The sequence below is a fragment of the Colias croceus genome, chromosome 11 (assembly GCF_905220415.1).
Source record: "Colias croceus chromosome 11, ilColCroc2.1".
Lineage (NCBI taxonomy): Eukaryota > Metazoa > Arthropoda > Insecta > Lepidoptera > Pieridae > Colias > Colias croceus.
The window spans coordinates 7,624,703-7,644,327 of NC_059547.1; the positions used below are offsets into that span (position 1 = coordinate 7,624,703).

At 32.4% G+C, this 19,625-nt stretch overlaps 1 protein-coding gene across 1 annotated transcript; it reads right to left on the reverse strand.

Moving 5' to 3' along the window:
* Positions 1-149: 149 nt before the first annotated feature.
* On the reverse strand, positions 150-19,400 carry LOC123695839 (UNC93-like protein MFSD11). Its single transcript, XM_045641781.1, has 8 exons — positions 19,108-19,400; positions 11,484-11,653; positions 6,717-6,893; positions 4,950-5,121; positions 3,637-3,745; positions 2,759-2,884; positions 2,081-2,385; positions 150-429 (listed from the first exon to the last, which is right to left on the reverse strand). The coding sequence occupies exons 1-8, from the start codon at positions 19,192-19,194 to the stop codon at positions 214-216; spliced, it is 1,362 nt and encodes a 453-aa protein (XP_045497737.1). The 5' UTR covers positions 19,195-19,400; the 3' UTR covers positions 150-213.
* Positions 19,401-19,625: the final 225 nt, after the last annotated feature.

The following is a 19,625-nucleotide window of genomic DNA, read 5'->3' on the forward strand; positions in this document are numbered from 1 at the left end:
TATTCCTATAAAAAGCAATTAGTGACTTTTTTGAAGTTTTCCCTATGGGCCAATACCTAAAATAAAAGCTCATCAATCATTATATTATACATACAATTTGACCCAGATTTTTCAAATCTTCACGCACGCATAACTTTGGATGATTTTTACCATCCTCCCGAAACTCGTGATTCGTTTTAATTTTTCCTTATAGCCCTAACTATCCTGCCCAATTCAGTCATAGTGCAATGCATTTTCTGCCAACGCATGTGTAGCTGGAGACAGCTTATCATCCAGGGTTTCCACCGTCAGCCTGTTCCTGGCTCTGTCAGCCCACTCCACTCTGCAGAACGCAGCCGTTCCTATGGACGCTAGAACTGCTAACACTCCAAGTTGAACGGAGAGGAGTGCCCTGGAGGAGTAGAAGAAACATGCTGCTGCTGCGAGGGACTAGAAAAAAGAATTGTTTTTGTAATAAAAAAAAGAGTGTGTGTACTTATGTACACGCGTTAGAAGTTATACTTCTTTGGCGTATGGAAATAAAATACTAGAATATACAACTTGAACATAGTTATTAATTTTCATACCACCTAGAACTAATAGTACGAGATCCGGCTGCAGGATTAGTGCGTTCATCGGTTTTTTGCTGAAAACCGAATTTTTATGTATATTTATAATTAGGAGAATATATATCGACTAGGTTGCCAGTCAAAATTTGGCCACAAGCATGTTTAATTAAAATTTTTCTAATCGATTTTTGGGAAAAAAAATTCGTTCACTTGTTTTTTGAATAAAATGTAGTCTACATCACGGCAAATGATATAAAGATTCAAAAAATCACGGTTGCCGCTTTTCACCTGGCCGCAACATCTTGGCAGCCTGGTGCAAACAGGTATGATTTCGATTCATTTTTACGTTCATAACGTACATTTATGAATCATATATCAAATTAAAGCTAATTTTTTTCTATTTATTATCATATATGGTTGCCTAATTAAATCCGGCCGCAAATAAGGGTTGCCGGCTGTTAAAAATTATAAATATTTACGCCTATTAGTACACCGACGCATTAGCGTGCGGCAGCGAAACAACGAGAAAAAGAGAGGATCGGCTGTTAATTATATTAAATCAATATTACTTTTTAAATTTGTCATTTTGAAAAGGACGACATATTTTCTTTCACTCAACCTTAAATATTCAACATCTTTAACAGCCGGCAACCCTTATTTGCGGCCGGATTTAATTAGGCAACCATATATGATAATAAATAGAAAAAAATTAGCTTTAATTTGATATATGATTCATAAATGTACGTTAAGAACGTAAAAATGAATCGAAATCATACCTGTTTGCACCAGGCTGCCAAGATGTTGCGGCCAGGTGAAAAACGGCAACCGTGATTTTTTTGAATCTTTATATCATTTGCCGTGATGTAGACTACATTTTATTCAAAAAACAAGTGAACGAATTTTTTTCCCAAAAATCGATTAGAAAAATTTTAATTAAACATGCTTGCGGCCAAATTTTGACTGGCAACCTAGTCGATATATATTCTCCTAATTATAAATATACATAAAAATTCGGTTTTCAGCAAAAAACCGATGAACGCACTAATCCTGCAGCCGGATCTTAGACTATAACTTCATGCTGTTAAATTTAGGTGTCGGTGTGCGCGCGCATCGTAAAAATTCACTCTCATTATTTTTCTAGATCGCACCAAAAGAAGTGTAACTTCAAAAGAAAGGATATTAATATAAAATTATAAAAGCTTTGCATTTGTCTATATCCTAAAGCAAGATCTTAATATTATAAGTTGTCTATACATGGGTAAAGTTCGATAGGAAGTGCGAGTTGGTTTGTCAAACTATTTGTTTCTAAACATAAGGTATGTAGCTTGATTGATATATAAGTAGCTTGATTTGGACATGTAATATATTGCAATATGAAATATCTAAAATCACAGTGAAATTGCATCTATCTGTTTTGACTTTATGAAATTTTGGATCCTAATTATTTTTTGCTCAATACTGATATGAGATATCACAACTAATTCCTTAACCAGGAATACCATAAACATCTTTAACTAAAGAAAGAAACATACCTGAGTGAACTTGAACAGAGCGAACGCGGACGTACTATTATCCGAGTACTTCCCTCCCAAGATGGAGTATATCTGCGTATTATAGCACGCATCCCCAAACCCGAGTAGAAAACTGCAGAACATAGCCAAGTATGGAGATGGGTTAATGTATGAAGTATCCATGGTGTCTCCGAAGGGAGCCACGTTGGGGAGGTTGATGAAGATCAGGAAGAAACTGGTCATGTGGATGAAGTAGCCCATGATGACGATGGGGTCCCGTCCCCAGCGGGTCGTTTTGTTGCCTAGGATACCGAATAGTGCTCCCCCTGGAAATACATTGTGGTTAGAAGTATTGATTTTTACACTTTTGCTGATTGCGATAATAGATAGCCGTATTTTCGCTATCTGGTTGAAAAGTTAACTTTTGATTTTTACACTGTGTACTTGTGGATTGGGATAATTCACGAATTATTATTGTTATCTGTTAGACTCTTGGAAAAGTTTTATTTATCAACAGCAATGGAGATCGTAATCTATTAGCTGTAGAGTACCTACTATTGAAAAGAATATAATGAATTTATTTAATAGAATGATTACACAAAAAAAGTTGACAATTGTTAAAAATATGTAATGACGATTTGAAAGTGCTACTAAAAGAAGTCTAATTGAATAAATGTTTGAGTTTGAAACAAATCTCACCAAGAACTTCGCCCATTCCAATGAAGACACCGGACAAACCGACCAATTGCTTGACATTTTCACCCATAGCTAACGTGAAACCAATACTGGGACTGTACACACCGCTGAAGAAAGATAACTCCACGCCTGGAAACAATATTGTGTTTATTAATAAAAAAAAATAACTAATTGTGCCGCGCGGTTTCACTCGTGGACGAAAGCTCATGTGTCATTCTGATGTGTACAGTGTATATAACCTATAGTTTTGAAAAGTTTAATCAAAATCCGGTCAGCAGTTTTATCGTGAAAGACTAACAAACATCACATACGTCCATCCAGGTTTCATAATTAAGCACATCTAAAAATTAAACGGATCAAGAAAAAAGAAAAAGAGAGAAGGAGAAAGAAACCCAATTTATGTCGATTACGAAGCAAGGTTATTGTCAGAAATGTTTACAAGGTTCATCCAGATCTTGTAAACAATAAAGATCTTTAATACTTAGTAAATTAACTCGTAGACATCAACAGATAAGGACATTAATTTAAACAAGGATAAATTCATATATTCGATGAAATTATTGGAAATAATTGGAAGTAAATATTGTAAAGGACTTATATATTATTTTTTTGAGTATTCCTTTTTACTGATTTATTTTTCCTATATCCCAAGGTTGCCTGGAAGAAATCGCTTTTAAGCGATAAGGCCGCCAAATTGTACATTTATTTTAAGTTACATACCGTTTCTGTCAATTTTTTTTTGTGTGCATTGTACAATAAAGTGTTTTCTATTCTATTCTATTCTATTCTTCACTATGTTAATAATTGTAAAAAACAGTGAAATGCTATTTCAAAATACTGTCAAACACACAAACATCTATTTAAGGTGTAAAAATACCAACCAGTATAAATAAAAGCGGCGCTCAGGAACATCATATCCCGTGTACAGAACAACTTGATGGCTCCCTTGAAAGCGTCCAAAGGACCTTCCGACTCGCTCACAATTTCGCACTGCAATCATAAAATACAATATTAATTGGACAATAAAGGGATTTTGCGTCTTCTCGTCGCCCTTGACCGGTTTTCACTTTTACGGAGACCTTACGAAACTAATAAGTGAATATCTCAATAAGTAATATAAGTGATATAATGAGTTGACGAATACGTTGTATTAATGAGAGAAATGTTATAAACGCTTATCACGAATCGTTGAGTAATTTTGGCAGGAACATCGATATCGAAAGACATTTTATATTTTGTAATAAATAAAATGATATCGTACCTATTTACGAACGCGTTCGTAACGGGATTTCGTCCTGGATTATTTTTTATATACCTACAGAAACCTGCTTCCACAGCGAATACCGAATGTCCAAAAATCTAGAAACCCCATACATAATTGGTATTTGAAACATAAACTTCCTATAATGGCAACTCTATATCAGGAAAAGTGAGAATTTCCTTCACCTAAAACAATAGTGCGGAAACAAACCAATATAAATAGCCCTAAGTATCAAGTTATATTAAACTAGACAATCGACATTATCCACAAGAATTTATAGGCAAAATCATATCCTGCCAAATGTCCTCAAACAGGAATATTAAAACGACACAACAACTATTTTGATCATAAAAGATCTTATTGGGTACAGCCCGTATATAGCGCAAACGAGGACAGAGCCCTGTATTTACAAATTTATGCACAAATTAACCTTAAGGATGTTTACAAACTGGTACCGGAAGTTTTACGTAGCCTTATTTCTAGGAATAGAGGAAAATTTTGCCTTTCCTTCAATCTCTAGTTCATTTAGAAGGTTGTGTAGCACAAAGATTGTAGCAATAGATTGACGATTAGTTTTAGTTTATAACTTGATAGGTACCTACATTAAACCTGTGATTAAACAAAGGATACACAAAGCCAGTATAGGTACTATTTCTAATCGATACTAAACAGGAATGGACTTAATAGGTTGAGTTGTTTTTGACAACTTATTTGCAAATAATTACTCAAATCAAGTTAAATATTGCTGTGTTCTCATCTATCGATAATTCCAGTATAAAATGTATATCTCAAATTTCTAAAAATCCACTCCGTTCAATGATCTTACTCATTATTAATGTTAAGTGAGTATAAAAATAACACCGCTTCATTCAGTTCATAGTTCATACAGTTTAAATATAGATCCCTCATGCACTTAATTTAGTACATATTCACCTTTCCATCATCCAACGCGGGCGCTCTTCGGATCGGCCTCAACAGCAACAAGAAGACGATCCCCACAGCACACACGGCTGTTAAGGCGCCGAACACCACATTCCGCGTCTCCACGTCTATGTGCGTCTTGCCTTGGAACTTTATAAATACGAATAGGTTGCCGAAGAATAGACTGTAACAATGGAGAACGGTATTAGATAGGTATAAAGGTGCAAGGTGGAAGGCAGAGCAAATATGTTAAAAAACTTTTAATGATCTATAACGAACTTTCAATACGAATCTACGGAGGATGTAAGTAGACGTTTTGCTAAAACTTTGCAGGAGTTTGTATGATTCAATATTTTACGAAATAAAACTTTGCGAGAGTTAGTTAACATTTAAAATAAAATTCAATAAAATATATAATCTTGCCCCAATTGAAAACAATTTGCACGAACAATATTAAGTTAATTATTGAAACAAGTGCGACCTCTATTCAATTCTCTATACGGTCTATAAAATTATACTAATACAATTTACATATCTAATAAAAGTTATGAACATCATAAAGACGATATTAATAGCATAAACGATCGAAGGGCGTGTGTTGTCGTCATTTCCTAGTCCTGTCAATGGTTACAAGGACCGGTTCGCAGACGACATTGAGAGTAAATGCTGCAAGATCGTAGCCCTTTAGTTCCTGTTTTGTACTTTATGTAGAACATGCCGCATTTTTCACTATGTAGATCGGTTTAGCTGAACTGATCCAGATTATATTTGTTCAGAGATGCGAGTTCAAAATCAACGCCTCTCTTTTATTAAGACACCATTAAGTATGTGGATTGTGGACATTGTATTCTAGAAAAATAATATTTCAGTAGAGCAGGTTCTATCTCCACATGCTTATTTACTTAAGTTATTAAGTACCTACAGTTCTTGTTATAACTGCAAATTATAACCAAATAAATCCTTAAGTGAATATAATTATGACGATAATTGATACAAACGAAATTATTGTATTCACACTTTCCATTACTTTTCGTACGCGGTCTATAAATGGAAAAGCGTAAATAAAGGTCAACTTTAAATCGATCGAACATGCATCATTCGTACAAAAGCCACGAATTGTAATGTAACTGTATTTTAAAACTGGTAAAAGATTTTTCTTTCTGACAGAAACAGGACATTCGGCACCAAATATTTGTCTATCTAATAGGGTTTCATATTGTAGATACCTAATAATAATCAGAAATTTATAAATATACCTGGTTTATTAATTAAATAGCATTAAAAAACAAAGTAGGAAATTCTAATTGAATTGATCGTAAAAAAGACGAGGCTAATTACTTCAATACAAAATAGCTTCATTAGAAGGATTATTATCGTGCTCGCTGCAAATATGCTACGAAATTAATAAATACAACAAGTTTACGCAAAACCCGTGCAACCTGTCCAAACTCACGCCCACAAACGTAATTCGTTTTGGTGGATAAAAGAAAACAACTCAAACAGTACCGTACCTAAAAATTTTTAACATAAGAGAAAAGCTCTGTCTTTATCCCTCAAAACGAGACTGTATAGGTATCTACTTACAAAACATCACCGTAATAAAGCATCTCTTCAAGAACCAGTCCCCTTACCACCATCTTAAAAAAGCATTATTTTCAGTGTGGAAAAAATTATAGCACTATGTAAATCGCCTAACGCCATCACTTGCTCAAACTGGAAGTAATACTGTCAAAAGACAACATGATAGCCCCTCAGGAATGCTTTTTCAATTTAACTCACCTGCATTGTAACATAGCCCAAAAGATTCCAGAATTCCTCGAGATCGTGTCTGCATCACTGTTCAAAGTCAGGTAATTGCCCTGGCCGGTCCATATAGCTGCTGCTCCAGCACCGATCAGCACACTGGCCACGTAGAGAAGCCATGTTTTTGGAAATAGGAACGTTATTATAAAGAATCTGCAAAGAAAAATTACGTATTAGATATGTGTAGATAGGAAATGTGTAAGGGACAACGAGAGGATTTGATTCCCGTTGAACATTAATAAAAAGTTCCGAATGAGTAAAACGCAGAATATAATAAACCGATTGAAACAAGGCACGATGTAAAATTCACCTAACCTTTTTCTCATTCCAAGAACTAAGACAATCTTTAAATCGCTATTAAGAATTTATTCCAATAAAGAAAATCATATATCCACACACCATTAAACTAACATTAATATTGAGTATCAACCTAAATGCATACTCGTATATCAACGCCAAAACGTTGCGTTGCTCAGTTTTAAAATAAAAGAAAGCTATACAAAATCTCTCAATCACAAGTGATAACTGCGTTAAAAACAACCGACTTCAAACTTGCACTTGCAAAATTTACAAATACCTACAGATAAAAATGCTCATAAAATAAAAACTACTGGGCCTATCCGAATAAAATTTTTATGGGACCAATTCGACACCATCCCGCATCGAACAAAAAAAGAATCACGTAAATCGGTTCAGAAACCTCGGAGTAATCGGTGTACATACATAAAAAAAAAAAAACATACCGGCCGAATTGATAACCTCCTCCTTTTTTTTGAAGTCGGTTAAAAATCAATGCTATGCATTATGGATGGCCCTTGCGAATTAAGCATATTCAGTATATAAACACTTCGATATTTGCATAATTATGCACTTTTATAGTATGTTAACATGTTAGCATGGTTTTTCACTACAAACCAGTTTCCAAACAAGCGCTTGCTTTTTATTTACAAGTATAGCTTAATTAAAATGATTGGGATTAGCTAATACGGCTTGCTTGTTAGATAATTAAAACTGCATCGTTACTGGTACAAAAACCTACTTTTCTTTACACTAGGTATAATGTAATTCAAATTACATTTGTACAACAATGAAAAGTAAATTTTTGTACGGAAAGATAGAATAGCGGGGTATTTTTTTCGCACATTTGGGTATTAGCTAGGAATATGACCATGATATTTTATTTTAATCGAATAACATCGTTTCAATAAAATCCCATAAATGGAGAAAGAAGATAATCTTCTTCCGCAGGCAAGAACAGGCTTTCCAGGCACCTTGCTACCAGGCCACCTTAGGAATTTAGGACCCAAGGAAGTTTATTGGATCTAATCACGGTTTATGGCGTTTCTTATGCAATAACTACCCAAGATAGAAGACAATAAAATATTTTGACCGAGGTCACCCAATGCACCCATATTTTGAAATACTTTCAACTAATAGGCATATCTGAAAACCTTGAAGCTAGTGAATGTAGCACGAAACTAGATCGGAATGGTTTCACTCATGTGTGTATATAGGTATATAATAGGTGTATATAAGTACTATTCTGCACGAACTCTTGATTATTTCCAAATTCTAGACTAAGGGTAACTTTTCAATTCGTATAGTACCTACTTCATCAGGAAAATTTGTTTAATTAATCGATATTTTTAAGGATTTGTGACATGAATTAGATTTAATCTTCACTAATGAGTATAAACTGAAACATTTATTTATACAATTAGACATCTTCAAGAAGCACTTTTGAATCGTCATAACATAATATTTTTTTTTTACATTTACCACCGATATTTATTATAGCTTACTCTATCCTTCTTATACAGGGGGAATGAAAAATTATAATAATTGGATTGGGTTATTCATTCATCCAATCCTAATTAGATTTAATTTGTGGTATCAATTAATGTGATAGTAGGTATGTTGGAACAAATTGTTATATTACCAAATTAACATCTCAATTAAAACGTGATAATGGAAATAAGTAAACATTCATTCGCATTGTGCTTTCAAAATTATGTATTTGGAATTTTGACCTGCGCTTACACGGTTACATAATATCCCGTTTTATTTTACTCATCATTGTTATTTTTAAAATAACAAATCTTCATCAAAAACAATACAAAATCATGAATTTTATTCTGTTAGGTTAGGTTACCAAACTGATGTTTAAATTCACACAATATTACGCAGGATCGGTAACCTTAAACAAAGGCCGTCATTCAAGTTAATACCCTTTGAAGTACTACTTATTTGTACTAACATACGCTTTCTATGATATAAAATTATATTATACAATAACAATAGATAAGGGCTGTTATGCTTCGAGTACTTTTTGTACTCTGAATAATATGATCTAAGGAAAAACTTTACTAATTAAATATTGTCTATAACTGTACGAAGTACAGATTAATTTAGGTATTAGTAATTTTCCTTTCTAATATATTTGGCAGTCTCTATCTATCGATCTTTTTAGACAAGCAGGTAGTGGGAAAAGCTCTCATAGCTTAAAACACAAGAGATCGTTGAAAACAAAACAAAACCGACGTGATATGAGTACAAGTTGATAAAATATACGAAAAAAATATGATTAAAATTCAAGAGCAGCCGTGAAAATAACGGATAGTCGATTGTTCCCATTTCGAACTATTTGACCGTAACATTTCTAATTTAACCAACGTAAAGTAGAATGTAATATGTCTATTTAACTAAGTAGTTAACCTCTAGTATAAATCAAAAGCAAATATATAAATAGTTGCCTATTTTAATATTCAAATAGTAAATACAATCAATCATGTAGACCTATCATAAAAACCAACATAATGCGGTAAGAATTAAGAAATCTTGTCCAACATCAAACAACAAGGAATTGTGCTTCAAATCATTACAGCATTAAATTTCTTTTACAGATAAGAAACGGCTCAAGTCTGACACAATCTGTAATTTATCACAAAAAAAAATACGCGACGAATTGAGCAGTCTCCTGCGTTTTTGGGAATGTTTAATAAGTGAAGCTAATAAAAGCGTGATAAAAATATCATACTTAAGTCACATTAATTAGATACATATATGCATAAAACTTATTCTACCACCCTGTTGGCCTTGAAATTATTGAATTTTGTGTACACTTGGCGCATAGAGATACCAAAGAAATCAATGGATTAATGCAGCGAAGCATAAACTCCACTAGCGAAACGTGTATACGTCGCATTCGTTTACAGATTAGAAATTCTCTAGCACATAGCGTACTAATGCAATAATAACACTACATTTTTTGTAGAAGTATGAATTAATCGGTAATTGTAATGTGGGAATTAGAACAATTAAAACGACTGGATGTTTAAGGATATTAACAAAATATTGTTATTAGATTTTATATGTTCAGGTACCTACTTTATATTATATGATATTATGTAATAATTTACATGGCAAGGATTTCCATTTACTCCGACTTCTGGTATTTGATATTTTGATTCCCACAATTAAATTATGTATCTACAAACTGATAAAAAGTCACTATCTTGTGAATATTAGCAAGTATTGACATTATAGCTAAACAAGCATCAACAGTGAAAGTCGGCTTTTCCACCGCAATGTAATATTTGAGTTTCACAACTCTACAATATTCGTATATACAGTACTCAACAACATAGTAACATAGTATCAACAATTATATCAGTTGAATATTAAATACAAATTGGATCAAAACTCATATTGAAATCTTTATCTTAATAAATAATTTCTCTTTTCGTACAAAATTTTATTTGACGGAAAGAGGAGAGTGGCTAAAAATGATATAACATGATTTCTTTTTTAGAATATAATATATTGAATAAAGATTACAAAGTTGGACATCGATAATTTCATTACCTACTCATTTAATGTGGCCAATACCTACGCGTAGTAAAAAAATGAAAATACTAAGATGTTAATTATCTTCCAGTTGGAATCAAGACACGTGGAGAAATGTTGACAAGAGCAATTACATTGAATTATAAACAAAACAACTGTAAATATTTCACGCATCATTTAATTTAATAATCAACATACACGGTTTCACAATTTCCGTTTATAATAGGTTCCGGACTGCGGTACCACTATGAGACTTCAGTATCGTATTAATAGAATTATTTGTATACGTTTTGTTATCATATTTATTGTGTAAGTATGTGATTCATATTTATTAAAACGTAGAAACATAGTATTAAAACTAGTCTATAGTGTATACTATCTGTGCTCCGCGGGTTTACCCGATTGGCTCCGCTCTTGTTGATCTTAGCGTGATGATATGTATATAGCCTATAGCCTTCCTCGATAAATGGACTATCTAACACCGAAATATTTTTTCTAATCGGTCCAGTAGTTCCTAATTAGGTAATGTTATTTTAGGTTATATAGACAAGATCCGGCAACGAACAAAGGTAAAACGTCTCAATCAAGATAGCATCGTCTGTGGTCCATAGTCTACAAATGTTTATTTGTACAAGTTGATGAAAAAATAACATAACAAAAAAAGCCCATTGACCATTCTCAAACTCAAAAATTCAATTACACAATTAGACTTTTTCAAATAGCACTTTTGAATCGTCATAACATTGTTTTATCATTTACCTCTGGTTGGAAAGCAGTTTCTACAGAGAAGAGCCGGCAATAAATTTCGTAGTTGCTCACTCAATAGTAGTAGGTAGTATCGTAGATGCTCTTATAAATTCAATGTTTAAATAGGCTATGCAATCAAAGGAAACTCACAGGTAAGTCAAAGCACCGATCAGCATAGCCCCCCTGGGCCCAGTGATGGTGATCACGGAGGGAGCCATCCAGTTGCAGATAGCCAGCGTCGCGTATATGATGGCGAGGGACGTGTACCCATCTCCTGTGAATGTGCTGTCATCCTGGGTGATACTGTCCAATATTGTTTTCTGTGTACAAAGAAAAGTGGCTTAGGAAACTGCTCCCTTTACTATGCTCATTTCGGATAGCCGTCATTTGTTAATAAGAAGATTTGAATGAAGAATGTGCACACTACCTAGAAACCTCGCCAAAAAAACAAACACAACTGCTTAATTTTTTTTTTCTTCTAATACTAAATGACGCTTTGCCTTCAAATCTCCATTTGTTTAAATAATAGGTACATAGGTATTATATTTATTCATTTTGCATTAGAATACGCATCTTCAAATACTTATTTTATGACCTTGAACTTTAGTCAAACTCGATTAACAAAAATGTCACAAAAATGTCAATGTCCTTACTAACGACATGATACATTTTTGTTAACGACCATAATAATATAATGTCTTAGGACTTCTTAGATATTATAGTCGTATATGTCGCATAAGTTTTGATGAAAATTTAAATATTATTCTAATAGGTGGACAATGAAAACTTGAACACCTTGTAGATATTCGGTACAAGGTGCTCTAGGATTCAACTTCGTTATCCAGATACTATGCCTTAAATGTGTTCACGTAAAATATTCATTTAGCAATCGTTGCATCAGATTAACACAAAAGGATTCTTAATATTGATGTTATTGCGGAGGTGACAATAAAATATCAGAAACGATGTTTCCGAAAAAGGTCAAAAGTTCCACTTTCCGACATTGTTCAAGGCGACATCGAATATATTATAAGGACACGAAAGCCACGGAGGACTTACCAAACTGATAAATTGAAAGATTTATTCAATAAGGAAAATTTTAGGACTTTCTCCGAATTTTTTGTTCATAATTTCCATTTGAATTTGCATTGAAATTTTAAGCAGTAGAGGATAGATCTTGGCTGAATAGAGCTTTGTCTCCTTTACTTAAAAGCTCAAAAAAAATGTACAAAACTTAATCGACACTTGGTCAATAATTTTACGGATCAAGACAGTCTACGACATAAAAGTAGGCACACTAAGTTACGACACCACTATAATTCAATGTATTTTGCGAAATTATATAATCATAATGTTGCATAATTTAATAAGAACAAATCCAAACGGTTGGTTAATACTATATTAAGGTATTAAGCTCATGATTTATTCATATTACCTAAGCACTTGTTCTTATTTCTTAACTGGACTAGATAAACTGATATGAGGCCTGTTTAATAACAATTTACAGGTGCAATGAGTTTTTATTACGTGAAAATATTTCGCATTTAAGTACAAATCAATGCTATAAACGTACTTGAAACTTTTAGATTATAATTGGTACACAGTTGTAAGAAACAATATTTGGCTAGCTGCTGACGATTCAAAGCTCCTTCTAAACAAGAATGAATATACATTTTTAAGTTTGTGTTTAAGTGTGAAAAGATAAAAATAAATCATAATTATTATCAACTGCTTGTTAGCTATAGGTACTACCGTACTAGAACAGAACATTAGAGAATAGAGACTCTAACAGAGGCGGCTCGTAACTTTAAAGAGCACATCTATGCATAATAAGTATTTTATTCAACCCTTCCACTTTAAATCATGAGTTTATATCCTCCATCCACTGATAAAATCTTCAATCATAGCGTCGTCAATTAATTATTATATGTACTAAATACTTATAGGTGTAAAGCTTACTTTTAACAGACGCGACATTATTATATGCGATATTCGTTGGCGTAATCGTTACCTTTAAAACTATGCATTATGATTAAGTTTTGAATTATATACAAATAGACAAAGTAGTTTTCTTTATTTTTAAAACAAAGGGAATGTTATCATTTTTAATTACTCTAATAAATCACAACTTCCTCTTTAGCAATATTACCGCAAAAGCAATTTTCTTTACAATACATCATTAAGCCCGTGATTAACACAACCGATAACAAGTTGCTAATCGATATCTGCGCAATCATCTAGTTAAGTATTTAACAAATTTTCATATTAGACAAATTAATAATAATATAAACTTAAGTACTTAGAAAATAAACCTAGACATAGCAAAATATAGCCCATTGCTCAAGTAACCCAATATTAATTCAAACAATTGAATGTGTGCCTACAATCTAAAACCACATTTTTAAACTCAATCGTGTTTATGAGAACTCTATAAGCGCGTCAATAGAAAAATACTGCAATAGATAACAGCGTCATCAAACACCATACCATACCGCATTGTTTTAAGTTTTAACTAGTTACCATTCCGTCGAGTCTCATACGCTCGCTACATATTTTTTATACCAACATTTTTGCCACGCCTCATATCATTTTCAATGTCACGATACAAATCACAGACGCAACATTCGAAACAATTTGGAAACAATTACAGTGGCCGATAAGAATGTCATCTTTACATGACATGTTACTGAATAACAAACCCTTGAAAATTCGTATCACACCAATAAATCGGCTTGACCTAAATCGAGAGTAGCGGATCCTTGAATTTATCGACTATACACAAGCGATGATAATATAAAGTGTTTTGGAGTAATTACTTCGAAATGTTATACAATATTTGTTTACCAAGGTAACTAATTGCTCTATAATATCGTGATAAGAGTAAAAGATTGAATGGATTTATGATTGTCGCGTCCAACAGTGTGTAACGATTAATTAACTACCTACATTAACAAAAAGAAGGGTAATCTTAGAGCATTAAACCTATAGATGTAACTTTCAAAAAGAAGGAGACGTTTTGTAGAGTTATTTCAATTAAATGCCGTATTTACTACCTTATATTAATGGCATGAAAAGTTAGAAGTTTGAAGCAATAGATTAACTTTTAATAGTTACGAGTTTGGAAAAAAGGGGATTTTTATTTACATATGGAGCATGTATTTATTTGATATAAAAGGTTCTCAATTCTCAGTTATCGAAGTCGCACTTACATCAAAGAGCGCATTATACCTATCAGTATTTGTACATGTTTTAAACGATTTAGATTGAAATCACCAATGTTTTATCATTTAAGAATTTACAATATAAAATAACAATCAGAATCTTATCTTTGTTTTAAAATTTAACGCTGGTTGCAGAGCTAGACCGACCGTCAGTGTGTACCGTCCGCGTCGGTCCTGACGATACGCATCAACAATTGTATGACTTTAGTGCTGATTTACACAGGGTCAGTAACTGACTACAAATTCGAGGCAAATCAGTGCTGACCCGAAAAAAACCCTGTGTAAACAGATTTGAAGTCAGTACAGAGGCTTGAAGTCTATGTAAACAGTTAAAGTCAGTCGCGGCGCCGAATTTCGGCGCCGCGACTGACTTGTCTACTGACCCTGTGTAAATCAGCACTTACACTAATGCGCATGACAATACGCGTGCTTATGGTCGGTCTAGCTATGAAAGGTTTTATGAATTTCCATACATATGACAAGCGCGACTGACGTACGCACTGACGGTCGGTCTAGCTCTGCAACCAGCCTAACAGGTAAAAGTTATCTAATTACCATTGCTGTCATCGCTATTGATGATTAGAAATATTTAGCAGCTTATTACACTAAAATTTGTATTCAAAATAGAGCGAAACAAGATTTCTCCAGTAGAATAATATAACTTTTATAACGCAAATGCCAAATACCAGGATGAGGTGAACGTAAGGTAAAATACCAAAGTATGAGTAGGCAAGAAAGGTATACCAACTTAGCATAGTATAAAAGCATACTGCGTAATTCTTGTAAAATGTCAGGCGTTTGCATCATACATTTTATAAAAGTGTTTGCAAATGATGGTGATTTATGAACACTGTCAAAGTAAATTCTACTTACCAAGTAATTTACATAACTCTTCGTAAAATGACACGCTTTCCTATTCCTTTGTATTATCATTTCAACCATCTAACTATCTCGTGTAACCATAAATTATACAGTTATTAAGCTGCATGACCATTTTTTATTACCTTTGTGAAATCGACAAATGATTAATTTTTTTTTTGTTTCTTACTACTTACCTACTTTGTTATGATACTACGTTCGTTTATGACAAATAGTTACTATTGAACATTATTTTCCTCCTAAGATAGATGAAGACATTAGAATGCCGGAACATTTTCTTTGCCAAGTTAAACATGATTATTTAAATAGATGCTTATAGATTATTGGCTAGAAACGACTTTTAAGTATTATTTGTTTTAAAATCCCAAGGAGTGATTATAATTTATAACATAACAATAATTGTACTTATGTATGTATAAGATTAACAGATCGACCGCTCCGGTCAAGTTTGAGATAAAAAAAATATGTATATTCTACGTCACTTTAGATATTATAATATAGAGAAAAGCAGAAAGCTATATATTTACTGACGAAATGATTTTCAAAATCGTTTTAGTTTTATCTAATTAAGATAAATCTTTCATTTTTCATAATATTTGTTTATAGAAATATGATAGATATCGACTACTTGACATTGATAATGATACCACCCAGCTGATTTGGTAAAAACTAACTGATATCAAAATCTTTCTCTGGAAAGATCGGAATTTCAACCTTAACCCAAATAAAGTATTACGATTCAAGTCCCAATCACTCCTATTTATCATATTTTAAACCTTGAAAGTAATCTCAAGAACGACTTGGTATAGCTCTCGATTTAAATATGAAATGCGCACAAATAACTAAACAACCAAAGCACTTTTTTAACACTAAATAGACAAAACAAGCGTTCATTTTTAGGCGTGAACATTGTCCATAAAATAAATTGATCACAAAATCTAATTAAATATTGCTAGAAAAAGAGGTGAACTTGCGTTTAATCCATAATTGGCTAAGTTAAATATTTGGTATGATTTTGTTTGTCTGCTTTTAGAATAATCTGACTATGCATGCTCGTAATCAAACATGATTTCAAATGCGGGAATCTGTATCGCCTTCTTTAATTTTATTATTTTTAAACCATTTATGGCAACACTAACTGTACGCCCATTTGTGTTTCGCGCGAAATAAAACAAAACATGCAAGAGCAAAGTTTGCAACGTAACGAATTATTACGCAAACGCGGACGATGATCTCAAATTATACTTACATAACAAAACAACGCAGACTCGTTTTGGTCATGTCGGTATAGGCATAGCTATAATATTCTTTGCAATGCTGTTGTGAGTTGTGACCCATATTCTGTTAAGATAAAATTGTTTATGCCCCGGCGTAGAAAGAGTTGATAATAATAATTATAATTTATCGAAATTATTCCGCTATTGTCGGACTAAAGTTTTAAAACAACAAGGTTAACAAACTATTGGAATTATCTATGTTTTCCTTTTTAAATTAACCTATAATAGACAAAGAACGTCTTACCGGTAAAAAAAAATCTAACCCTTGTGCATAGTAGGTATGTGCTATGAAAATTTTAACTTTCTAATCAACTTGTTAATTTCGATGTCTTAAGAAAGTCCTAAATCCGACTAACCTTTCATTGAATGAAAAGCGGTATGTATTTTATTTCCACGTAAATGAGGGTAGTTTCAACTTAAAAAAAATAAAATTCGCTAATCGTCAGACTATTTGCCGAGATTGCGGTAAATACAAATATTTTTGATAACTATGAATTATTGGTGTACTTATAAATAAATTTAAAATATTATATTACCTACTGCGGAAACCCTGTATTAACAACAGGATACGCAATGAAACGATAAACTCAGTGACATTTTCCTAAACGAGTTTAGATAATGAGCTAGTACTAGTAGCTGAGATGATGCTAAAATGCTTTGATTACATTTTCAGCTCGACTTCTACGTATTAGTACCTACTATCTGTTTTATAATATTTATGGGCTTATAAATAAATTAACAAAAATTGATATTAGACATGCTTTGGGAACAAGCCCATTTATAATAAAGGATCAATCTGAATAAGTATCATATAAATTGGAACGCATGTATGAAACTTGGAAATTCCTTTCAAAAACAATCCTGAATCCTCCTTGTAAGAATGTATGGATGTTTGTTACTCTTTCGACTTCCACAAAAACAACTGATGAAATTTGGAATAGAGACAGATATGGCACACAGTCTTCATTTTATAAGGGCGAATAAAACCGCGCGCGGGAGTCAGCTAGCGAAACTAAGGAACAAAAAACGTACCTAACTTTACATCACATCGTACTTTTAAACTAACTTTAAATATTTGTTGTAAGCGCCTCGGAATATATACACGTTATTATAAAAACAAAGTCTTCACGCTGTTTAAGTATGATAAATATTCATAAGTCGCAAAAATTTTAAGTAAACAATGCACCATTCCATTATGATGTGGATAAAAATAAATTTAAATGATAAGTACTTTTCTTTAGAAAACGTAACTATCTCTAAAGCTGTAAAGTATCCTCGAATTGTTTTAGTATGAAACGCACGTCACGCGCGGCTGTGGTACACACCTCCGAGTGGCCTTTGTGGAATGTCGACCTTTTGTTTTTCATTCAATATGGTAAACATTATGAAAGGAGGCTTGGCTCCTAGTTTATCTGTGCTTGACAAACTATTTATGATAATATAAGCTACATTATGAAGAGTGTAGAATACTTAATCACACTTTTATTATGTTGCTAATATAAAAGTTTGAATATATAATTTATTAAATATTTTTTCGATTATTTGATGGAATACAACATTGATTATATAATGCAGAAAATGATTTAAAAAATGTTGCTTCTAATAATATTCTGTAATTAAAACAGAATTCAAACAGTTAATAATGAATAAGTACTTAATTGAACAAAAAAATTAAAATTTTAGGGATAGCAACCATTTAATGTCACATACATTATATTTTTTTTAATATTAACGACTCCATTTCTCAGTAGGATATTAGTTATTTCTTCTCTACAGTAGGCTAAAAGTTATACTTTTCCAAAAATATAAAATACCGTAACAAGGCTTGATTTGTATTTTGGAATGTTTATAATGAAAAAGTTCACTTTAAGTAGCACTTTACAACACTAGTTACAAATAATTACAAAAAATATATTTCAATGGAAAAAAGCAACACAATTTTGTATTTGTCTGTATTTTTTTATCAGTGTCAATCCCGGACAGGTAGAACTTACCCGTTCCTTAGACTAGTTAGTCTAAGGAATCAGCGAATAAAATTAGAGCATCATAATATCATTTTTTCAATAACTTATAAAATATGATATTAATCCTTTCTTTACTTCATCAGTTGTATGTGCTTGTTGTTTAATTACAGCAAGATTAAAATGTAAATTTCATTTTTTCTTTAAAACTGTACCAGGATGATATGATGGAAACAAATTAAAGATCTATTGTTCACATTGTAGTTTGTATAATGAAGGCTGTGTGAAAGTAAGCATTTTGCAATAAACTGAACACATTACATACTGTGGGCAGAAATAAGAAACTTTAATATAGGTACTGTGTGCATTTCTTAATTGTTATTTAATTATTTATTATTTTAAAACATAAAAAAAATAAAAGAAACTGTCATCTTACCTCTATATTTCCCATGGTTTGGAATGCGGTAAACACAAACATGAAACCGAAACCAAGTAAAATAACATTCATAAATCTTCTCTCCATTTTTGTTGATTTTATTAATAATTTAACAAAAAATAAATATGGTGTAAAACCGAAAAAAAATCTTTACTAACGGAAGATATTAATTTAGAGAAAAAATTATATTTCTTTCGACACTAACTTATAAAAAAATGTAACACTGTTTATCGATACGCGTACGCTTTTATAATGTAATATTATCCAGTTCCATTCTCCAAATACTTAACCAAACTCCCTCCACATCGATGAAGAATATAGGAATCAATGTTACACAAGTATCGCTTTAACTCCCACGCAATAAAATGTATAATTGCGTGGCGTAACACGACTTCAATAAATACAATTGACAAGTGTTCAGAATTTTGTAAATAAATAAACTTACGTCATTGTTAATCAATCTGACAGTCGACAAAGAAAAAAGTTATAGGTAGGTACTTTCACAGGTACTTTTATGA

Coding starts and splice junctions, on each gene's coding strand:
- LOC123695839 (XM_045641781.1), bottom strand. CDS start 19,194: ATGGAGAGAAGATTTATGAATGTTATTTTACTTGGTTTCGGTTTCATG. Junction 11,654..19,107: donor AAACCATGGGAAATATAGAG/GTAAGATGACAG, acceptor CTTTGTACACAG/AAAACAATATTGGACAGTAT. Junction 430..2,080: donor CTCTGTTCAAGTTCACTCAG/GTATGTTTCTTT, acceptor TCTTTTTTCTAG/TCCCTCGCAGCAGCAGCATG.